Raw genomic sequence first — 22,840 nt, forward strand, 5'->3', positions numbered from 1 at the left:
TATATTGTGAATAGCAACGGTCCTATGACACTCCCCTGCGGCACACCTGAAATCACTCTTACTTCGGAAGACTTCTCTCCATTGAGAATGACATGCTACGTCCTGTTATCTAGGAACTCCTCAATCCAATCACACAATTGGTCTGATAGTCCATATGCTCTTACTTTGTTCATTAAACGACTGTGGGGAACTGTATCGAACGCCTTTCGGAAGTCAAGAAACACGGCATCTACCTGTGAAGCCGTGTCTATGGCCCTCTGAGTCTCGTGGAAAAATAGCGCGAGCTGGGTTTCACATGACCGTCTTTTTCGAAACCCATGCTGATTCCTACAGAGTAGATTTCTAGTCTCCATAAAAGTCATTATACTCGAACACGTGTTCCAAAATTCTACAACTGATCGACGTTAGAGATATAGGTATATAGTTCTGCACATCTGTTCGACGTCCCTTCTTGAAAACGGGGATGACCTGTGCCCTTTTCCAATCCTTTGGAACGCCCATCGAGTAAGTACGTAAGAACTATGTAGTTTAAAGTGAAACTTCGTACTCTAACAACATGGTGCCTTGCACAAGGTTCACTGGATCCATGGATGCCCACATGAATGTTCCCCAGAGAATAATGGAGCTGCCACCAGCTTGTCTCCGTCCCGCAGAACGGAAGTCAAGTAGGTGTTCCACTGGAGGACGACGGATTCGCACACTCCTGTCTGCTTGATGAAGAAGCTGTTGGGATTCATCAGATGAAGAAAAGCTCTGCCACTGCGCCAACGTCCTGTGTCGATGGTCACGTGTTATCATTGGCATTTTTTCTTCCTTTTTTTCTCCTTTATTGAGTTTCGATTCCCCCCGAAGGGGGCGGGCTGGCAGCAGCTTAGTACGCCGCTCTTCAGCCTACAGAATTTGTTTAAAAAAATGAAAATAATAAATAATAAAAGCTGGCGGTAAAATCGGTGACATAAATGGTCACATGGCGGAAAATTGTGGAACTTAAAACATAAAACAAAGGGTTGATGATGCTAATAAAATACACAGGAAGCAGAAAAATAATAGACAGACAATTAAAAAACACGGCGACAGTCTGGTTTCTGTTTGCAAAGGATATGATATTCACACCCTGCGACAGCATGATTTCTGTTTGCAAAACTTTGGATAGACGCACAACACTGAACACTCACTTGAACACTGCACTAAAGAGTTGGCACAAATATGACACACCACAGCTGAGGGAGTTGAAGATGGGGGGAACTGGGACAGACAATGGGAAGGAAAAGGGGGGGAAGGAGAGGAAAAAACGATGTGGAGGGCAGGGGGGAAGGAGTCGATGGGGGACGAGGACCCATAACGGGGGGGGAGGCAGACGTGACGGGGAGTGGGGAAATGCAGAGGAGGGGAATGCAAAAGGACTCGGGGGGGGGGGGCCGAAGGGAGGCAGAGAGAGGTTTGGCGGGGAGAAAACAGGATGGAAGGGAGAGGGAGAGGAGCCCGAGGAAAGGACAGAGGAGAGGAGGGGGAGATGAGGATCAGAGTTGATAGGAGGGATAAATGGAGGGAAAGAGGGCATCATCCGGGAGGGGGAGTTGACGGAAGCCACCTTGGGAAAGGAGATGAAGGGTGTAAAGGTGGAGGGTAGGGGGGACACAACAGTGAAGTTGCGGCAGAGGGCGGGGGTTGGAGAGGAGAGGAGCAACCAGGGGGTGAGGGGGATCAAGGCGGCGGGAGGTGTAGAGTATGCGGATATATTCAAGGAACAGGAGCAGATGGGGGAAAGGAATGAGGTCATAGAGGATCCGCATGGGGGACGGGATGATTGCGTCGTCAGCTGCGGAATCCCATGATTAGGAGTGGTTTCACCTTGGTGTCGCCACATGTAGAAGACACTCAACACAGCACTGCTCGAACACCCGACGAGTCATGCGGTTTACGAATTGCTCGTGCAGAGCCTACGGGCCATCACGATCTGAACTCGGCCAAACTCAGATGTAACGCGTACCTTGCCCTTTCTACACCTGGACAGTACGCCCATTGATACCGCATGCACCGTGCGTGTGGCTGTCTGACTAGCAGTCGTTGCTCAGTAGGTGATGCTGCTATCGCCTGGATGGGTTTATATCCATAGTAGGTCGGTTGTCATAATGCTCTGGTTGATCAGGGTACTTATGTTTATGTTCAACAGATGGCACTCAATTAGGCAGTCCATGTAAAAACGTAGGAGAAAAAAAGGAGAAAATATAAAAATGCAGTAAATGAAGCAGGCAAAAAGCAACACAAACGTCTCAAAAATGAGATTGACAGGAAGTGCAAAATGGCTAAGCAGGGATGGCTAGAGGACAAATGTAAGGATGTAGAGGCTTATCTCACTAGGGGTAAGATAGATACTGCCTACAGGAAAATTAAAGAGACCTTTGGAGATAAGAGAACCACTTGTATGAACATCAAGAGCTCAGATGGAAACCCAGTTCTAAGCAAAGAAGGGAAAGCAGGAAGGTGGAAGGAGTATATAGAGGGTCTATACAAGAGCGATGTACTTGAGGACAATATTATGGAAATGGAAGAGGATGTAGATGAAGATGAAATGGGAGATACGATACTGCGTGAAGAGTTTGACAAAGCGCTGAAAGACCTGAGTCGAAACAAGGCCCCCGGACTAGACAACATTCCATTGGAACTACTGACGGCCTTGGGAGAGCCAGTCCTGACAAACCTCTACCATCTGGTGAGCAAGATGTATGAAACAGGCGAAATACCCTCAGGCTTCAAGAAGAATATAATAATTCCAATCCCAAAGAAAGCAGGTGTTGACAGATGTGAAAATTACCGAACAATCAGTTTAATAAGCCACAGCTGCAAAATACTAACACGAATTCTTTACGGACGAATGGAAAAACTAGTAGAAGCCGACCTCGGGGAAGATCAGTTTGGATTCCGTAGAAATACTGGAACACATGAGGCAATACTGACCTTACGACTTATCTTAGAAGAAAGATTAAGGAAAGGCAAACCTACGTTTCTAGCATTTGTAGACTTAGAGAAAGCTTTTGACAATGTTGACTGGAATACTCTCTTTCAAATTCTAAAGGTGGCAGGGGTAAAATACAGGGAGCGAAAGGCTATTTACAATTTGTACAGAAACCTGATGGCAGTCATACGAGTCGACGGGCATGAAAGGGAAGCGGCGGTTGGGAAGGGAGTAAGACAGGGTTGTAGCCTCTCCCCGATGTTATTCAATCTGTATATTGAGCAAGCAGTAAAGGAAACAAAAGAAAAATTCGGACTAGGTATTAAAATCCATGGAGAAGAAATAAAAACTTTGAGGTTCGCCGATGACATTGTAATTCTGTCAGAGACAGCAAAGGACTTGGAAGAGCAGTTGAACGGAATGGATGGTGTCTTGAAGCGAGGATATAAGATGAACATCAACAAAAGCAAAACGAGGCTAATGGAATGTAGTCGAATTAAGTCGGGTGATGTTGAGGGTATTAGATTAGGAAATGAGACACTTAAAGTAGTAAAGGAGTTTTGCTATTTGGGGAGCAAAATAACTGATGATGGTCGAAGTAGAGAGGATATTAAATGTAGACTGGCAATGGCAAGGAAAGCGTTTCTGAAGAAGAGAAATTTGTTAACATCGAGTATTGATTTAAGTGTCAGGAAGTCATTTCTGAAAGTATTTGTATGGAGTGTAGCCATGTATGGAAGTGAAACATGGATGGTAAATAGTTTGGACAAGAAGAGAATAGAAGCTTTCGAAATGTGGTGCTACAGAAGAATGCTGAAGGTTAGATGGGTAGATCACATAACTAATGAGGAAGTATTGAATAGGATTGGGGAGAAGTTTGTGGCACAACTTGACCAGAAGAAGGGATCGGTTGGTAGGACATGTTCTGAGGCATCAAGGGATCACCAGTTTAGTATTGGAGGGCAGCGTGGAGGGTAAAAATCGTAGAGGGAGACCAAGAGATGAACACACCAAGCAGATTCTGAAGGATGTAGGTTGCAGTAGGTACTGGGAGATGAAGAAGCTTGCACAGGATAGAGTAGCATGGAGAGCTGCATCAAACCAGTCTCAGGACTGAAGACCACAACAACAACAACATGTAAAAACACATGCGTATTGGAATTCAACGTTGTGTCCAAATTTCGAAGCAATCGCCGAAGAACTTTTGTAGATTTAAGATTTTGAACAACGAGCCATTATAATTTTTTTTTTTTTTTTGTATAGGTGTAAGTGCACATTGAAGAGTTCAGCACATTAGAAACTATCAACAAAGTAATTGCACAACTGTTGCATAAAATTCTTATGGGTGTCTGTGAGCATCACACCTACTGTACATCTATAGTCTGCAGACTACCGTGAAGTGCATGGCCGAGGGTATGTCCCATTGTACCACTTATTAGGGTTTTTTACTGTTCCATTCATGTACGGAGTGGGAGAAGAATGATTGTTTGAACGCCTCTGTGCATGCAGTAATTATTCTAATGTTATCCTCACGTTCCTTATGTGAGCGACATGTAGGAGGTTGTAGTATATTCCTCGAGTAATCATTTAAAGCCAGCTCTTGAAACTTTGTTACTATTAAGTCGTGGGCTACAGAATGAAATTTTCACTCTGCAGCGGAGTGTGCGCTGATATGAATCTTCCCGGCAGATTAAAACAGTGTGCCGGACCGAGACTCGAACTCGGGACCTTTGTCTTTCGCAAGTGAATGCTCTAACGACTGAGTTACCCAAGCACGACCCAGGACCCGTCATCGCAGCTTCAATTCTGCCGTAAGGTGGTAGAGCACTTGCCCTCGAAAGAAAAAGGTCCCGATTTCGAGCCTTGGTCCGGCACACAATTTTAATTTGCCAGGAAGTTTCAGTCTCGCGTTAGTTTACTTCTGTCTTCAAGAGTCTGCCAGTTCAGTTCCTTCAGTATTTCTGTAACACTCTCCCACTGATTAAACTATCTGGTGACCATACGTGCTGCCCTTCTCTGTATACATTTAATATCCCCTGTTAGTCCTATATGGTACGGGTCCCACATCCTTGAGCAGTATTCTAGATCTGGTCGTACTGATGATTTGTAAGCAATTATCTTTTGTAGACTGACTGCGCTTCCCCAGTATTCTACCAACAAACATAAGTCTACCACCTGCTTTACCTACAACTGAGTCTATGTTATCATCCCATTTCATATACCTACAGAACGCTACACCCAGGTATTTGTATGAGTTGGCCGATTCCAACTGCGACTCGTTGTCCGGCCCTGGTAGCTGAGTGGTCAGCGCGACAGAATGTCTTACCTAAAGGACGGGGTTCGATTCGCGGCTGCGTCGGAGATTTTCTCCGCTCAGGGATTGTCCCTATCATCATCATTTCATCCTCATCGACGCACAAGTCGCCGAAGTGGCGTCAACTCGAAAGACTTGCACCAGGCGAACGGTCTACCCGACGGGAGGTCATAGCCACACGGCATTTTTACAGTGACTTATTGACTTTTTCGTTTTGTGAAACGCAAAATTTTACACTCCGAACATTTAGAGCAAGTTGGGATCTCTGCACCATGTTGAAATCTTATCAGGATCTGACTGAGTATTTAAGCAGCTTCTCTCAGATAGTACTTCATCATAGATAACTGCGTCATCTGCAAAAAGCTTGCGTACTATCAATATTGTAGTTTTCGGAGAAGGCATTTAGTAAAGTTTCACAGGATGTCTTATCACGCCCTCTACTAACAAAACTGTAATTTTCCCAATCAATTGTTGGATGATTTAAGTCTCCCTTTGATAATTAAAGTATGATTGGTGAACTTACGTACAAGTGAACTGAGGTTTTCTCTAAAGTTTTCGGTTACATCAGGAGACGAGCCTGATGGGCGATAAAATGATTCAATTATTTTATGTCCACCTCTAGTCTTGTCCAAACATCTCACTCGCACTGATGAATGTCGCATGCAATGGCAATCATTATACCACGGCGCTGTCACATACGAGGGCTGTTCAAAAAGTACGGTATCTTTTCAAATTGTGCGGGCAACATACAATCCATTATCGATCTCTTTTTGTTATGTTGGTACACATGTCCCGAACATTTGTTCACAGTTTCAAGTTACAGCATACTTCGTTTGTTTTTGACAGATAGAAAGTTTAGACGTGTTTTAGTGTACTCGGCGATTTTCTATTGTTATAGAAATGGAGCAAAGACATTGCATCAAATTTTGTTTGAAAAATGGACTCACGTGTTCTAAAATGGCTCTGAGCATTATGGGACTTAACATCTATGGTCATCAGTCCCCTAGAACTACTTAAACCTAACTAACCTAAGGACAGCACACAACACCCAGCCATCACGAGGCAGAGAAAATCCCTGACCTCGCCGGGAATCGAACCCGGGAACCCGGGCGTGGGAAGCGAGAACGCTACCGCACGACCACGAGATGCGGGCCACGTGCCCTAAAACACTTGAAATGTTGACAGTGGCATACGGTGAGTCTGCTCTAAGTAAAAAGAATGTTTACAAGTGGTACAGGCTCTTCCAAGATGGCCGAGAAGATGCCAATGACCAACCTCGCTTCTGGACGCCCCAGCTCAGCAACAACAGCTGATAATGTCGAAGCTGCGAAGAAAATTGTTTTGGAAAATCGTCGAATTAACGAAAGAGAAGGTGCTGAGGATGTTGGCATATCTGTCGGCTCGTGTCATGCAATGTTTTTCGGATGTTTTGGACATGAGACGTGTATCAGCGAAGTTTGTTCGAAAACTTCTCAATTTTTATCAGAAGAACCGTCGCATGACCATCGCTCAGGAGCTCTCGAATGACATCAGTGATGATCCTGATTTGCTCAAAAGGGCCATACTGGTGACGAAACATGCGTTTACGATTATGACGTCGAAACCAACGCCCAGTCGTCCCTATGGAAGCATCCCTGAGGGCCAAGACCGAAAAAAGCAGGCCAAGTTCGATCAAATGTCAAAGTTTTGCTCGCTGTTTCCTTTTTTTTCAATTACCGTGGTGTAGTGCACCTTGAATTTTTGCCAAAAAAGTCGTACAGTCAATAAGGAATATTATCTCGACGTTAAGCGTCGTTTGCGGAAGCAATACGCAAAAAATGTCCGGAATTGTGGGACAACAATGCGTGGTTTTCGCATTACAACAATGCACCAACTCATTCGTCGTTGCTTGTGAGAGATTTTTTGGCAAAAACAACACGACAGTCATGCCCCAGCCACCATATTCATCGGATTTGGCCCCTGCGACTTTTTCCTGTTCCCAAAACTGAAGAGACTTACCAAAGGACTAAGATTTTCAACGATTGATAAAATAAAAACTGAATCGCTGCTAGTACTGAAGACTGTACCAGAATGTGCTTATGAGAAGTGCTTAGAGGATTGGAAGAAGCGTTGGCACAAGTGTAATGTATCGGAGGGCGATTGCTTTGAAGGGACAACTTGAATAAATGATAATTAATTGAAACCCTCAGCTGCCGACAGGTGTTATTGACATACCTTGATGGGGACAGCTGAAAATGTGTGCCGGCTGGAGTGGCCGAGCGGTTCTAGGCGCTACAGTCTGGAACCGCACGACCGCTACGGTTGCAGGTTCGAATCCTGCCTCGGGCATGGATGTGTGTGATGTGCTTACGTTAGTTAGCTTTAAGTAGTTCTAAGTTCTAGGGGACTGATGACCTCAGCAGTTAAGTCCCATAGTGCTCAGAGCCATTTGAACCATTTTTTGAAAATGTGTGTCCCGACCAGGAAACGAACCCAGGATCTCCTGTTTGCATGGCAGACGCTCTATCCATCCATAAATGATAATTAATTGAAACCCTCAGATGCCGACAGGTGTTGTTGACATACCTTGATGCGGACAGCTGGAAATGTGTGCCCCGACCGGAAAACGAACCCAGGCTCTCCAGCTTACATGGCAGACACTCCATCCATCTGAGCCACCGAGGACACAGATGAATAGCGCGGCTGCAGGGACTTATCCCTTGCACGCTTCCCGTGAGACCCACACTCCCAACTTAATGTCCACAATCTACCGGGTGATCAAGAAGTCAGTATAAATTTGAAAACTGAATAAATCACGGAATAATGTAGATAGAGAGGTACAAATTGACACACGTGCTTGGAATGAAATGGGGTTTTATTAGAACGAAAAAAATTAAAAAGTTCAAAAAAATGTCCGACATATGGCGCTTCATCTGATCAGAATAGCAATAATTAGCATAACAAATTAAGACAAAGCAAAGCTGATGTTCTTTACGGGAAATGCTCAATACGTCCACAATCATTCCTCAACAATAGCTGTAGTCGAGGAATAATGAACAGCACTGTAAAGCATGTCCGGAGTCATGGTGAGGCATTGGCGTCGGATGTTGTCTTTCAGCATGTCTAGAGATGTCGGTCGATCACGATACACTTGCGACTTCAGGTAACCCCAAAGCCAATAATCGCACGGACTGAAGTCTCGGGACCCGGGAGGCCAAGCACGACGAAAGTGGCGGCTGAGCACACGATCATCACCAAAAGACCCGCGCAAGAGATCTTTCACGCGTCTAGCAATATGCGGTGGTTCTAATAAAACACCCCGTCATTCCAAGCATGTGTGTCAATTTTTACCTCTCTATCTACATTGTTCTGCGTTTTATTAAGTTTTCAAATTTATACTGATTTTTTGATCACCCGGTACATACGTAATGTTCCTAATAGATACTTAGGCCATGCGAGTGCGCGCAGGTTGCCCGAACTCTTACGGGAACCGTCAACTTAAGTGGGAGCGAGTAATGAGTGGATGGGCAAAGTATCTATTAGGAACATTGCGTATGTAGATTGTGGACAGTTGGGAATGTGGGTCTCACGGGGAGCGTGCAAGGGATAAGTCCCTGCAGTCGCGCTATTCATCTGTGTCCTCGGTGGCTCACATGGATAGAGCGTCTGCCGTGTAAGCAGGAGATCCCGGGTTCGAGTCCCGGTCGGGGCACTCATTTTCAGCTGTCCCCATCGAGGTACGTCAACAACACCTGTCGGCAGCTGAGGGTTTCAATTGATTATCATTTATTCTAGAGAAGCTGCACGGTCATCAATGGTTCAAATGGCTCTGAGCACTATGGGACTTAACATCTATGGTCATCAGTCACTTAGAACTATTTAAATCTAACTAACTTAAGGACATCACACAACACCCAGTCATATCGAGGCAGAGAAAATCCCTGACCCCGCCGGGAATCGAACCCGGGAACCCGGGCGTGGGAAGGTCATCAATTGTATCTGTTCTTTCGAGTTATACTAGCTTCATAGACAACGTGAATATTAATGAATAAATAAATATTTCTTTCATAAAAATATAAAATCACCTTAGTTTTTGAGCACACCTCGTACGCGACAGATCGTTAATGTAACGCGGCAACTGTGGCGTACAGGTCGCCTCGTAAATAGCAGTTCGCAGCTAAAAAACTAAATACGTGTATCTGAGCAATGCAGACACGTGGTCACGCAACACGAGGCGCATCGCGCCAATGCTTCACACAACCAAAACGAGATGAAACAATAATTTTACAAAGTACTTTTAATAACGTCAGAAATCTGTTGTTGTTGTGGTCTTCAGTCCTGAGACTGGTTTGATGCAGCTCTCCATGCTACTCTATCCTGTGCAAGCTTCTTCATCTCCTAGTACCTACTGCAACCTACATTCTTCTGCATCTGCTTGGTGTGTTCATCTCTTGGTCTCCCTCTACGATTTTTACCCTCCACGCTGCCCTCCAATACTAAATTGGTGATCCCTTGATGACTCAGAACATGTCCTACCAACCGATCCCTTCTTCTGGTCAAGTTGTGCCACAAACTTCTCTTCTCCCCGATCCTATTCAATACTTCCTCATTAGTTATGTGATCTACCCATCTATTCTTCAGCATTCTTCTGTAGCACCACATTTCGAAAGCTTCTATTCTCTTCTTGTCCAAACTATTTACCATCCATGTTTCACTTCCATACATGGCTACACTCCATACAAATACTTTCAGAAATGACTTCCTGACACTTAAATCTATACTCAGTGTTAACAAATTTCTCTTCTTCAGAAACGCTTTTCTTGCCATTGCTAGTCTACATTTTATATCCTCTCTACTTCGACCATCATCAGTTATTTTGCTCCCCAAATAGCAAAACTCCTTTACTATTTCCTATTCCTATTTCCTATTTCCTATTTCCTAATCTAATTCCCTCAGCATCACCCGACATAATTCGACTACATTCCATTATCCTCGTTTTGCTTTTGTTGATGTTCATTTTATATCCTCCCTTCAAAACGCTTTCCATTCCGTACAACTGCTCTTCCAAGTCTTTTGCTGTTTCTGACAGAATCACAATGTCATCGGCGAACCTCAAAGTTTTTATTTCTTCTCCATGGATTTTAATACCTACTCCGAATTTTTCTTTTGTTTCCTTTACTGCTTGCTCAATACACAGATTGAATAGCATTGGGGAGAGGCTACAACCCTTTCTCACTCCCTTCCCAACCACTGCTTCCCTTTCATGTCCCTCGACTCTTATAACTGCCATCTGCTTTCTGTACAAATTGTAAATAGCCTTTCGATCCCTGTATTTTACCCCTGCCACCTTTAGTATGTGAAAGAGAGTATTCCAGTCAACATTGTCAAAAGCTTTCTCTAAGTCTACAAATGCTATAAACGTAGGTTTGCTTTTCCTTATTCTTTCTTCTAAGGTAAGTCGTAAGGTCAGTATTGCTTCACGTGTCCCAACATTTCTACGGAATCCAAACTGATCTTCCCCGAGGTCGGTTTCTACTAGTTTTTCCGTTCGTCTGTAAAGAATTCGTGTTAGTATTTTGCAGCTGGGGCTTATTAAACTGATTGTTTACCACCGAAATCTGTAATAATGAAAATATAGAAAATTGCACAACATTAGATTATATGAACCTATCCCCTGGGTTGTAGTTTCAATAGATACTACAGATGAATACTCCGTTTCACAATGCCAGCACGGTTATTATGTGATTTAGGTAAAAATTTATATCTCCAAAAGTATTGGAGTTATTGATTTGAAATTTTAACGCTGTGGTTGTGTTATCCATAGAATTTGGTATACAAAGTATGAAAAAGATCGATTAATATTTAATAGTACTTCTTCATATTCACAGAGAGTACGTGTAACGTACTGCATGCAGCGTTAATCAAGTACACTGCTCGCTCGGCCCACTAGCAAAGCGTGAGAACCAAACACCTGCTCTCTCTCTGGCTGCGCGGCAAGCTAAGCTTTCAGTGCAAGGTGACAACTCTTAATGATCTGCTACTTTACATACCGACTCATAACAGTGAGACCGAGCGAGGTGGCGCAGTGGTTAGACACTGGACTCGCATTCGGGAGGACGACGGTTCAATCCCGCGTCCGGCCATCCTGATTTAGGTTTCCCGTGATTTCCCTAAATCACTCCAGGCAAATGCCGGGACGGTTCCTCTGAAAGGCCACGGCCGACTTCCTTCCCTAATCCGATGAGACCGATGACCACGCTGTCTGGTCTCCTTCCCCAAACCAACCAACCACTCATAAAAGTGAAGTGGCGACAGAAGTGCCTCAGCGGATAATAAATGCTAATCGAATCATCTTTAGTCTGCCGGCCCGCCTACAGTGCCACGTAACGGAAATGGGAACCAATAACGAAAGAACACCTGTACCAGGGGTTTGGGCAGCCACACACTGAAAATGAAATGTCGTGTGGCTAGGGCCTCCCGTCGGGTAGACCGTTCGCCTGGTGCAGGTCTTTCGATTTGACGCCACTTCGGCGACCCGCGCGTCGATGGGGATGAAATGATGATGATTAGGACAACACAACACCCAGTCCCTGAGCGGAGAAAATCTCCGACCCAGCCGGGAATCGAACCCGGGACTTTAGGATTGACATTCCATCACGCTGACCACTTTTTTTTTTTAATATCCGTGAAATGATGTTATATATTTAGAAGTTCATAGACTTAGTTATCTGAAACCTTACGTTTCTATTAACATAAATTTTTCTCTTATATCTTGAATCACAATGCTTGTTTAAGCTGATTCTATTCAACTTCATGGAAAATGTATTATGTTAAGTATGTATCTCCCCCCCCCCCCACACACACACACAGGCACACATTGTAACAGCTTTAGCTAGTTCCCATTCTTTAAACTGTTGATATTATTTGATAATGCAGTGAGCATTTCAAGAGATTCTCGTATCTGTGAAAAACAAACTTAAGCTTGAATCGTGTTCTCCACTTTATTAAAGTTCTCTAAACTCAATGAAGTCTTATTTGCTGTGTAAAAATGATGAGTAAAGGTATCAGTGCTTCATGGCCACTTCTGAAGACCACCACTGGCACCAGAAGTGCTCTAAAGTAAGGACTGCTCCAACATAATTTTTTCAAAACCTTGAGGCGGAGGATAATTGAAGTTGTCCAACACAATGTCTAAAATGGCACCATCATCAACAAATAATACTGGAAAAACATGTCCTTTGACCCCTGTTACAGGACTGTCCATATTTTTTCCATTCAGATAAAAGTTGAGTTCCACATGATCATACGAGACACCCCAGAATATCACCTTCATTAGCATGCTCCAGAGCTTTTTGTATTTCAGTGTTGTTATGTCTGAATACTCCATCCCAACAAAATACCCATGATCCTGCATCCATTCCTCCAGGTGACCTGTTTAAGTCGGTGTTGAGAGTTGCCAACCCTACTCCCCATACACCAGACTGCTGAATTTTCACTTCAAAGTATGATTTGCTCTGTACTTGTGGTGCATTTGTGATAGCACCGCCACTCCCACATATTCGCAAACCGTTTTTAACAATCACAACTTCATGACCAATGTGATTAGTATCTAGCGTGATGGGATTAGTTTCTCGCCTAGGCGCTGGTGTTGCTGAAAATCCCATCCCATCAAAACAGTTTTTCACACAGCAGAACACAATCGCCATCCTCGCTTTCAGGCTATCAACATTGTCGTCGTTTCAACGCGACTTTTGAGCACATTCCTTGATTGAAATGGGTCTAGGAAAGCTGCAGCTGCATTAATTCAGTATAACTTAACACTTTTCTAAACATTATTACGCAAACTCATCAACGATTTAAGTAAACAACATAGGTTTAGCTCTACGACCCAATTGCTCACATCAGCATCACATCCCAACCTCGTCGCCAATAAGCAACAACTGTCAGCACAGCTCTCCTGTCAAAGTTGTTACTCGTGAAAACATTTCACAGGCGTCTAAAGCTAGCGAAATGAGGTGGGGCCGGACGCAGCCACACACTGGCCGAATATAACGGCAGACAGACTGCAGTGGGTTGGCCACATTGTCAGGCTGATGGATTCGTCCCCTGCCGACTCCCCAACTTATTGGCCGGTACTTACCAGCGGTGAGCAACAGCAAGAGCGGCCACAGCTTCCCTCGGCGGAGGTCCATCGCGCACTGCGGGGCTTCACCAGCACCGTGCACGTACAAGCGAGGCCGTTGGCCTCTATTGGTCGCTGGGGATACCGGGAAGTACCGCAACATTGAGGAAGGCCAGCAAGCTGAACGGCGTCGCGGTTCTGCGAACGGAGAAGGAACACACCAAGGACGCCAACAAGCTGTTAGCCAATACAGCGTAGAGCTCATCGTATGCGTCCGCAAGGTGGGGGCAGAGAGGGAGGGCGGGGGTGGGGGCAAGAGGGGCACTCGCCCCCTCCTGGAATCTACAGACTTGTTATTCATTACAGCATTCTCTCAAATTCGTAGCAGTCACTATCTGCGACACCACTGCACTGCAGATTTAACACTGCCGACCGCAACAGGAAGTGTGATGTCCTTAGGTTAGTTAGGTTTAAGTAGTTCGAAGTTCTAGGGGACTGATGACCATAGCTGTTAAGTCCCATAGTGCTCAGAGCCGTTTGAACCATTTTTTCGCAACAGGAAGTACACTACTGGCCATTAAAATTGCTACACCAAGAAGAAATGCAGATGATAAACGGGTATTCATTGGACAAATATATTATACCAGAGCTGACATGTGATTCCATTTTCACGCAATTTGGCTGCATACATCCTGAGAAATCAGTACCCAGAACAACCACCTCTGGCCGTAATAACGGCCTTGATACGCCTGGGCATTGAGTCAAACAGAGCTTGGGTGGCGTGTACAGGTACAGCTGCCCATGCAGCTTCACAGTTCATCAAGAGTTGTGACTGGCGTATTGTGACGAGCCAGTTGCTCGGCCACCATTGACCAGACGTTTTCAATTGGTGCGAGATCTGGAGAAAGTGCAGGCCAGGGCAGCAGTCCAACATATACTGTATCCAGAAAGGCCCGTAGAGGACCTGCAACATGCGGTCGTGCATTATCCTGCTGAAATGTAGAGTTTCACAGGGATCGAATGAAGGGTGGAGCCACGGGTCGCACATCCGAAATGTAACGTCCACTGTTCAAAGTGGCGTGAATGCGAACAAGAGGTGACCGAGACGTGTATCCGATGGCACCCCATACCATCACGCCTGGTGATACGCCAGTATGGCGATGACGAATACACGCTTCCAATGTGCGTTCACCGCGATCTCGCCAAACACGGATGCGACCATCGTCATGCTGTGAACAGAACATGGATTCATCCGAAAAAATGACGTTTTGCCATTCGTGCACCCAGGTTCGTCGTCGAGTATACAATCGCCGGCGCTCCTGTCTGTGATGCAGCGTCAAGGGTAACCGCAGCCACGGTCGCTGAGCTGATAGTCCATGCTGCTGCAAACGTCGTCGAATTGTTCGTGCAGATGGTTGTTGTCTTGCAAACGTCCGCATCTGTTGACTCAGGGATCGAGACGTGCCTGCACGATCCGTTACAGCCGTGCTGATAAGATACCTGTCATCTCGACTGCTAGTGATACGAGGCCGTTGGGATCCAGCACAGCGTTCCGTATTACCCTCCTGAAACCACCGATTCCATATTCTGCTAACAGTCATTGGATCTCGACCAATGGCGGGCAGCAATGTTGCGATACGATAAACCCCAATCGCGATGGGCTACAATCCGAACTTTATCAAAGTCGGAAACGTGATGGTACGCATTTCTCTTCCTTACATGAGGCATCACAACGGCGTTTCACCAGGCAACGCCGGTCAACTGCTGTCTGTGTATGAGAATTCGGTCGGAAACTTTCGTCGTGTCAGCATGTTGTAGGTGGCGCCACCGGCGCCAACGTTGTGTGAATGCTGTGAAAAGCTATTCATTTGCGTATCACAGCATCTTCTTCCTGTCGGTTAAATTTCGCGTCTGTAGCACGTCATCTTCGTGGTGTAGCAATTTTAATGGCCAGTAGTGTAGTAAGTGACAGCGTGCCGGACCATGAGAGTGACGTACAATTACTGGTCCGATGCGCTCTCGACATCACACGTTGCTGGTTGGTATTTGTCATACAGACGTGTAAAAATTGAAACTTGACGCAATTACAAGTGCTTTTATTTCGTGATTTTACCTCTCAGGTGTTATATACGTCGAATAATATGACCAGTGATGAAAATAATAGATTAATATTTAAGTTTGAGTCGAACAGTCGCCCCACACGCGTTGTCTGCCGAAGCTCGAACGCTAATCACTTGATCATCATGAATTGCAACATCTAGTACCTACGCGCAGATATCTAAGCCACGTAACAGACGCGTAAAATTTCGCTACCGATTTTTTTTTCCGTAATTGCCAGAGTGGTGCACACTACATGCACTTAAAGTTGTTTTAATGGCCTACTAAAGGTGTACAAAGTTTGAAGTTAATCTGTGATCCCAACGTCATGGCCTAGCATTGTGAGTACTAAGCTTCTCAACAGAGGTGCTGCAACACCAGCTAAACATGTAGATCATGCGTGTTTTTCCTTATTTCTTCTTTTATTTGTGTCATCTCAGCCAGCATCCGATACATACTGAATCATTTACATGCATGTACAATCATGCTTCGCATGCACTATTTACGATGGATGTAAACATACTATTTACATCATGATGTGCTCCCATTACTAATATGAGAAGTCAGTGCAAACGCCAGTTCAGTACGGAACGCATAAAGCCATGCCTCCACATTATTTTCCTGGCGTACGCTGCTGACAAAGCCTAAGTTAAACTATGTGATCAAAAGTATCCGTACACCTGCCTGAAAGTGACTTACAAGTTCGTTGCGGCCTCCATTGGTAATGCTGGAATTCAACATGGTGTTGGCCCACCGTTAGCATTGACAGTTTCCACTCTCGCAGACATCCGTTTAATCAGGTGCTGGAAGGTTTCTTGGGGAATGGATGCCCATTCGTCGCGGAGTGCTGCACTGAGGAGAGGTGTCGATGTCGGTCGGTGAGGCCTGGCACGAAGTCGGCGTTCCAAAACATCCCAAAGGTGTTCTATAGGATCCAGGCCAGGACTCTGTGCAGTCCAGTCCATTACAGGGATGCTACTGTCGTGTAACCACTCCGCCACAGACCGTGCATTATGAACAGGTGCTCGATCGTGTTGAAAGATGCAATCGCCATCTCCGAATTGCTCTTCCACAGTGGGAAACAAGAAGGGGCTTAAAACATCAATGTAGGTCTGCGATGTAATAGTGCCACGCAAAACAACAAGGGGGTGCAAGCCTTCTCCCTGAATAACACGACCACACCATAACACTACCGCCTCCGAATTTTACTGTTGGTACTACACACGCTGGCAGATGACGTTCACCGGGCATTCGCCATACCCACACCCTGCCATCGGATCGCCACATTGTGTACCGTGATTCGTCTATCCACATAACATTTTCCACCGTTCAGTCGTCCAATGTTTACACTCCTTACGCCAAGCGAGGCGTCGTGTGGCGTTTACCGGCGTGATGTGTGGCTTATGAGCAGCCGGTCGACCATGAAATCCAAGTATTCTCACCTCCCGCCTAACTGTCATAGTACTTACAGTGGATCCTGATGCAGTTTGAAATTCCTGTGTGATGGTCTGGATAGATGTCTGTCCATTACACATTTCGACCCTCTTCAAATGTCGTCGGTCTCCGTCAGTCAACAGACGAGGTCGGCCTGTACGCTTTTGTGCTGTACGTGTCCCTTCACGTTTCCACTTCATTGTCACATTGGAAACACTGGACCTATGGATGTTTAGGAGTGTGGAAATCTCGTGTACAGACGTATGGCACAAGTGACATCCAATCACCTGAACACGTTCGAAATCCCGTGAGTTCCGCGGAGCGCCCCATTCTGCTCTCTCACGATGTCTAATGACTACTGAGGTCGCTGATATGGAATACCTGGCAGTAGGTGGCAGCACAGTGCACCTAATATGGTAACGTGTGTTTTTGGGGGTGTCCGGATACCTTTGATCACATAGTGTATATGAAAGTGATGAATTTACCCTGCTGAATTTTATTCATATCTGTATGCAGTGGCCCGTAAACGGAGTATGCTACCAAATGTTTCTTATTCCAGTCTTTGATCACAATATGAATTCTTTAGACGATGACCGGTTTCACTCCGTAATGACCATCCTCAGATCTTTTTTACACCACGTCCTAAAATGATAAGGCAGTATTGGACCACTGTTTGTATACGAAACTATGTCGCAGTTCAAAAAATGGTTCAAATGGCTCTGAGCACTATGGGACTTAACATCTATGGTCAGCAGTCCCCTAGAACTTAGAACTACTTAAACCTAACTAACCTAAGGACAGCACACAACACCCAGTCATCACGAGGCAGAGGAAATCCCTGACCCCGCCGGGAATCGAACCCGGGAACACGGGCGTGGGAAGCGAGAACGCTACCGCACGACCACGAGATGCGGGCTATGTCGCAGTTGGTGAGAGTAAGCTACGCCAGACAAGTAGTCTGGTCGTCGATATTTAATGTTGCCCGTGTGCGAAGCCGCGGCAGTCGCTAGTTTATGCCAAAAATGCACTTACTTTGATGGAATATTGCAATTTTGGCAGTTAAACACCAAACAACGTAAGCACATTTTCACCGTTCTTGCACTTCTAAGAAGAGAAGAAGTACCGAGTGAGGTGGCGCAGTGATTAGCACACTGGACTCGCATTCGGGAGGACGACGGTTCATACCAGCGTCCGGCCATCCACATTTAGGTTTCCCGGGATTTCTCTAAATCGCTTCACGCAAGCACCGGGATGGTTCGTTTGAAAGGGCACGGCCGACTTCCTTCCCCATCCTTTCCTAATCCGACCGGACGGATGACCTCGCTGTTAGGTCCCTACCCCCAAATCAACCAAACAAACTGGGAAGAAGTCATCGCAAACAAAATACACTAGTGATATGAAACTTCCTGGCAGATTAAAACTGTGTGCCCGACCGAGAATCGAACTCCCGAGTTCGAGTCTCGGTCGGGCACACAGTTTTCATCTGCCAGTAAGTTTCATATCAGCGCACACTCCGCTGCAGAGTGAAAATCTCATTCCGAACATACACTACTGGCCATTAAAATTGATACACCACGAATATTACCTGCTACAGATGCGAAATTTAACCGACAGGAAGAAGATGCTGTGATATGCAAATGAGTAGCTTTTCAGAGCATTCACACCAGGTTGGCGCCGGTGGCGACACCTACAACCTGCTGACATGTGGAAAGTTTCCAACCGATTTCTCACACACAAACAGCAGTTGACCGGCGTTGCCTGGTGAAACGTAGTTGTGATGCCTCGTGTAAGGAGGAGAAATGCCTACAATCACGTTTCCGACTTTGATAAAGGTCGGATTGTAGCATATCGCGATTGCGGTTTATCGTATCGCGACATTGCCGTTCGCGTTGGCCGACATCCAATGACTGTTAGCAGAATATGGAATCGGTGGGTTCAGGAGGGTAATACGGAACGCTCCGCTGGATGCCAACGGCCTCGTATCACTAGCAGTCGAGATGACAGGCATCTTATCCGCATGGCTGTAACGGATCGTGCAGCCACGTCTCGATCCCTGAGTCAACCATCTGCACCAACAATTCGACGAGGTTTGCAGCAGCATGGACTATTAGCTCGGAGACCACGGCTGCGGTTACCCTTGATGCTGCATCACAGACAGGAGCACCTGCGATGTGGTACTGAACGACGAACCTGGGTGCACGAATGGCGCAACGTCACTTGTTCGAATGAATCCAGGTTCTGTTTACAGCACCATGACGGTCGTATTCGTGTTTGGCGACATCGCGGTGAACGCACATTGGAAGCGTGTATTCGTCATCGCCATACTGGCGTATCACCCGGCGTGATGGTATGGGGTGCCATTGGTTACACGTCTCGTTACCTCTTGTTCGCATTGACGGCACTTTGAACAGTGGACGTTACATTTCAGATGTGTTACGACCCGTGGCTCTACCCTTCATTTGATCCCTGCGAAGCCCCACATTTCAGTAGGATAATGCACGACCGCATGTTGCAGGTCCTGTACGGGCCTTTCTGGATACAGAAAATGTTCGACTGCTGCACCGGCCAGCACATTGTCCACATCTCTCACCAATTGAAAACGTCTGGTCAATGGTGGCCGAGCAACTGGCTCGTCACAATACGCCAGTCACTACTCTTGATGAACTGTGGTATCGTGTTGAAGCTGCATGGGCAACTGTACCTGTACACGCCATACAAGCTCTGTTTGACTCAATGCCCAGGCGTATCAAGGCCGTTATTACGGCCAGAAGTGGTTGTTCTGGGTACTGATTTCTCAGGATCAATGCACCCAAATTGCGTGAAAATGTAATCACATGTCAGTTCTAGTATAATATATTTGTCGAATGAATACCCGTTTATCATCTGCATTCCTTCTTGGTGTAGCAATTTTAATGACGAGTAGTGTAGCTTTTATCAGCCTCTTTTGCTTCCTGGTCTTTGTCTAAGATCGGGTTTGTTATGTGACGATTGAAGCACATTTCGTTGTCTTTTTCATCATTTATTAACATCAAACCCCTCCACGGCATCTGTGGTAAGCGTGACGGATTGTCAGTCCTCTGGGCCTGGGTTCTATTCCCGGCTAGGTCGGGGAATTTCCTTCGCCCAGGGACTGAGTGTTGTGCTGTCCTCATCATCATCCTACCATCCTCTTCAGCTGCAGGTCGCCGAAGGGGCGTCACATTGATAGACCGGCATCCGGCGAACGGCCTGCCCGACGGCTGGCCCTACCCAGACAATTAAATAACTAAAAACCTCAGACCAACTGTTCACGACACAACTACAGCAGAAAAGTGAGACAAATGAGAAACATCATGATACAAGTGGCATAGTATCTTTCAAACAATACATTAATCACAGACTAACTGACATGTACCTTTTAGGTCAAAAGCTAAGCACAGACCCAAAATTCCGACGTTGTTGTTGCGGTCTTCAGTCCAGAGACTGGTTTGATGCAGCTCTCCATGCTACTCTATCCTGTGCAAGCTTCTTCATCTCCCAGTACCTACTGCAACATACATCCTTCTGAATCTGCTTAGTGTATTCACCTCTTGGTCTCCCTCAACGATTTTTACCCTTCACGCTGCCCTCCAATATTAAATTGGTGAACCCTTGATGTGTCAGAATATGCCATACCACCGATCCCTTCTTCTAGTCAAGTTGTGCCACAAGTTTCTCTTCTCTCCAATTCTGTTCAGTACCTCCTCATTAATTATGTGATCTACCCATCTAATCTTTAACATTCTTCTGAAGCACCACATTTCGAAAGCTTCTATACTCTTCTTGTCTAAACTATTTATCGTCCACGTTTCACTTCCATTCATGGTTACACTCCATATAAATACTTTCAGCTCTTACAATTGCCATCTGGTTTCTGTAGAATTTGTAAATAGCCTTTCGCTCCCTGTATTTGACCCCTGCCACCTTCAGAATTTGAAAGACAGTGTTCCAGTCAACATTGTCAAAAGCTTTCTCTAAGTCTACAAATGCTATAAACGTAGGTGTTTGCCTTTCCTTAATCTATTTTCTAAGATAAGTCGTAGAGTCAGTATTGCCTCACGTGTTCCAACATTTCTATGGAATCCAAACTGATGTTCCCCGAGGTCGGCCTCTACCAGATTTTCCATTCGTCTGTAAAGGACTCTTGTTAGTATTTTGCCGCCGGGGCTTATTAAACTGACAGTTCGATAATTTTCATATCTGTGAACACACAATTCGGACGAAACTACCCATAATTATAATTTCACATTTCCCTCGTGAATTTTGGCGAAACTGAAACTTTTTAATTACAACAATTTTGTAATGCGCAAAATTTTCATAAAAATATAAATTGTAGTAAACTTCATGGCGTTCAGTCTAGGTGTTTCCATTTTCTGCACAATATTTCGGTGACGGAGCCAGGCGTCTTTTCAGGTTCAAATAGCTCCGAGCACTATGGGACTTAACACCTGAGGTCACCAGTCCCCTAGGCTTAGAACTACCTAAACCTAAGTAACCTAAGGACCTCACACACGCCGGCCGGGGTGGCCGAGCGGTTCTAAGCCCTTCAGACTGGAACCGCGCGACCGCTACGGTCGCAGGTACGAATCCTGCCTCAGGCATGGATGTGTGTGATGTCCTTAGGTTAGTTAAGTTTAAGTAGTTCTAAGTTCTAGGGGACTGATGACCACAGATGTTAAGTCCCATAGTGCTCAGAGCCATTTGAACATCACACACATCCATGCCCGAGGCAGGATTCGAACCTGCGACCAGAGTAGCAGTTTGGTTTCGGACTGAAGCACCTAGAACCGCTCGGCCACATCGCCCGGCTCTTTTCATTTTGCCGATATGACCTGCCAATTGGACAGAATGTGCGGCAATATCACTCAAATGGACGTCCAATAACTCTGTCAATCAATGCCAAGCCGAATAAATGTTTGCTTAAGGGCCAGAGATGGGCCAACGTGTTATTGAGTTACTCAATTCGAGGTGGTTTTTCTCTTGAATAGATTATCTAGTTTTTCTGAAACTTTAATCATTTTTTTGCACATGTACATCACATCTATCGATTTCCCTTCCGTTCAGACAATTCGTTTGTGGTGCATCTTTTTTTTTTTCCTTAGAGTTTTAAAAAACACAAATGTAAAAGATAGGTATTTGATCATACATCTCCAGTTTTGGAGTTGCACACATTGAATAATATTGAGCTACATGTCAGTTTATTATGTCTGATGGTTGATTTTGGCCGACTTACACTGTTCGACATTGCAACAGTGATTGCTTCAGACAATTTTTGAGTTATAAAAATTATTAGCGATATCCTATATTATGATACTGATATATACACACCCATTGTATGTTTCTCATGTTTACAATAGTATTCTCAAGTGTATGAAGACAAAGAGTGTGATTCAATATACCTATAATGTCCCTGTCTCAGATGAATAAAATAAGTGCTATGGGAAACGCTATTTAATGGAGTGATGTCATTGTCCACCATTTTTCTGCCAGCATTTTTTTCTGACTATTTATAGCCACCATCCTTCATTGTCCACCGTCCACCGGAATCAGTGGGGTATTTGCCAATCGTGCAGGCTGCACTAACTCCCCCAAGCACTGGGTTGATGCATGAACTCTGATTTTAAATTTCCATACATATTGAACGGAAACAGTCGCTTTGTAGGTCATAAATCATTAACAAACCACCTGATGTTGAATCTAGAAATGAATCGGACCAAAGCTTGTAAAGTAAATGTATTCACCGTGATAAAACACCAAAAGCAACGGTGTGTTTGAAGTGGCGATTCCACAACCACGTATCTCAACTTCCAATCAGATACATTTCTCAACAGCCAGGGAAACTGGGACCACTGCTCATTTAAAACAATGTATTTATGAAAGCAGAAAGTGCTGAAAAAGAAGATGATGATTGTGAAGAAGA

At 45.2% G+C, this 22,840-nt stretch overlaps 2 protein-coding genes and 1 non-coding gene across 3 annotated transcripts in view; 1 reads left to right on the forward strand and 2 right to left on the reverse strand.

Moving 5' to 3' along the window:
• Positions 1 to 13,544, reverse strand: part of LOC126109751 (clotting factor C-like) — a 39,718-nt gene extending 26,174 nt beyond the window's left edge. The window contains exon 1 of the mRNA XM_049914802.1: positions 13,390 to 13,544. Coding sequence (XP_049770759.1) covers positions 13,390 to 13,534 — 145 coding nt within the window. The 5' untranslated portion in view covers positions 13,535 to 13,544. The remainder of the gene's footprint in view (positions 1 to 13,389) is intronic.
• Trnat-ugu (transfer RNA threonine (anticodon UGU)) lies at positions 8,888 to 8,961 on the forward strand. Its single transcript has one exon. It is a non-coding gene; the product is annotated as a tRNA-Thr (tRNA).
• On the reverse strand, positions 12,123 to 13,221 carry LOC126109752 (SPRY domain-containing protein 7-like). The gene is given in 2 exon segments (XM_049914803.1): positions 12,123 to 12,564; positions 12,566 to 13,221. Coding segments are annotated over 2 exon segments (591 nt in total). The 5' UTR covers positions 12,956 to 13,221; the 3' UTR covers positions 12,123 to 12,363.
• Positions 13,545 to 22,840: the final 9,296 nt, after the last annotated feature.

Source organism: Schistocerca cancellata, chromosome 12 (genome assembly GCF_023864275.1).
Source record: "Schistocerca cancellata isolate TAMUIC-IGC-003103 chromosome 12, iqSchCanc2.1, whole genome shotgun sequence".
Taxonomy (NCBI): Eukaryota; Metazoa; Arthropoda; class Insecta; order Orthoptera; family Acrididae; genus Schistocerca; species Schistocerca cancellata.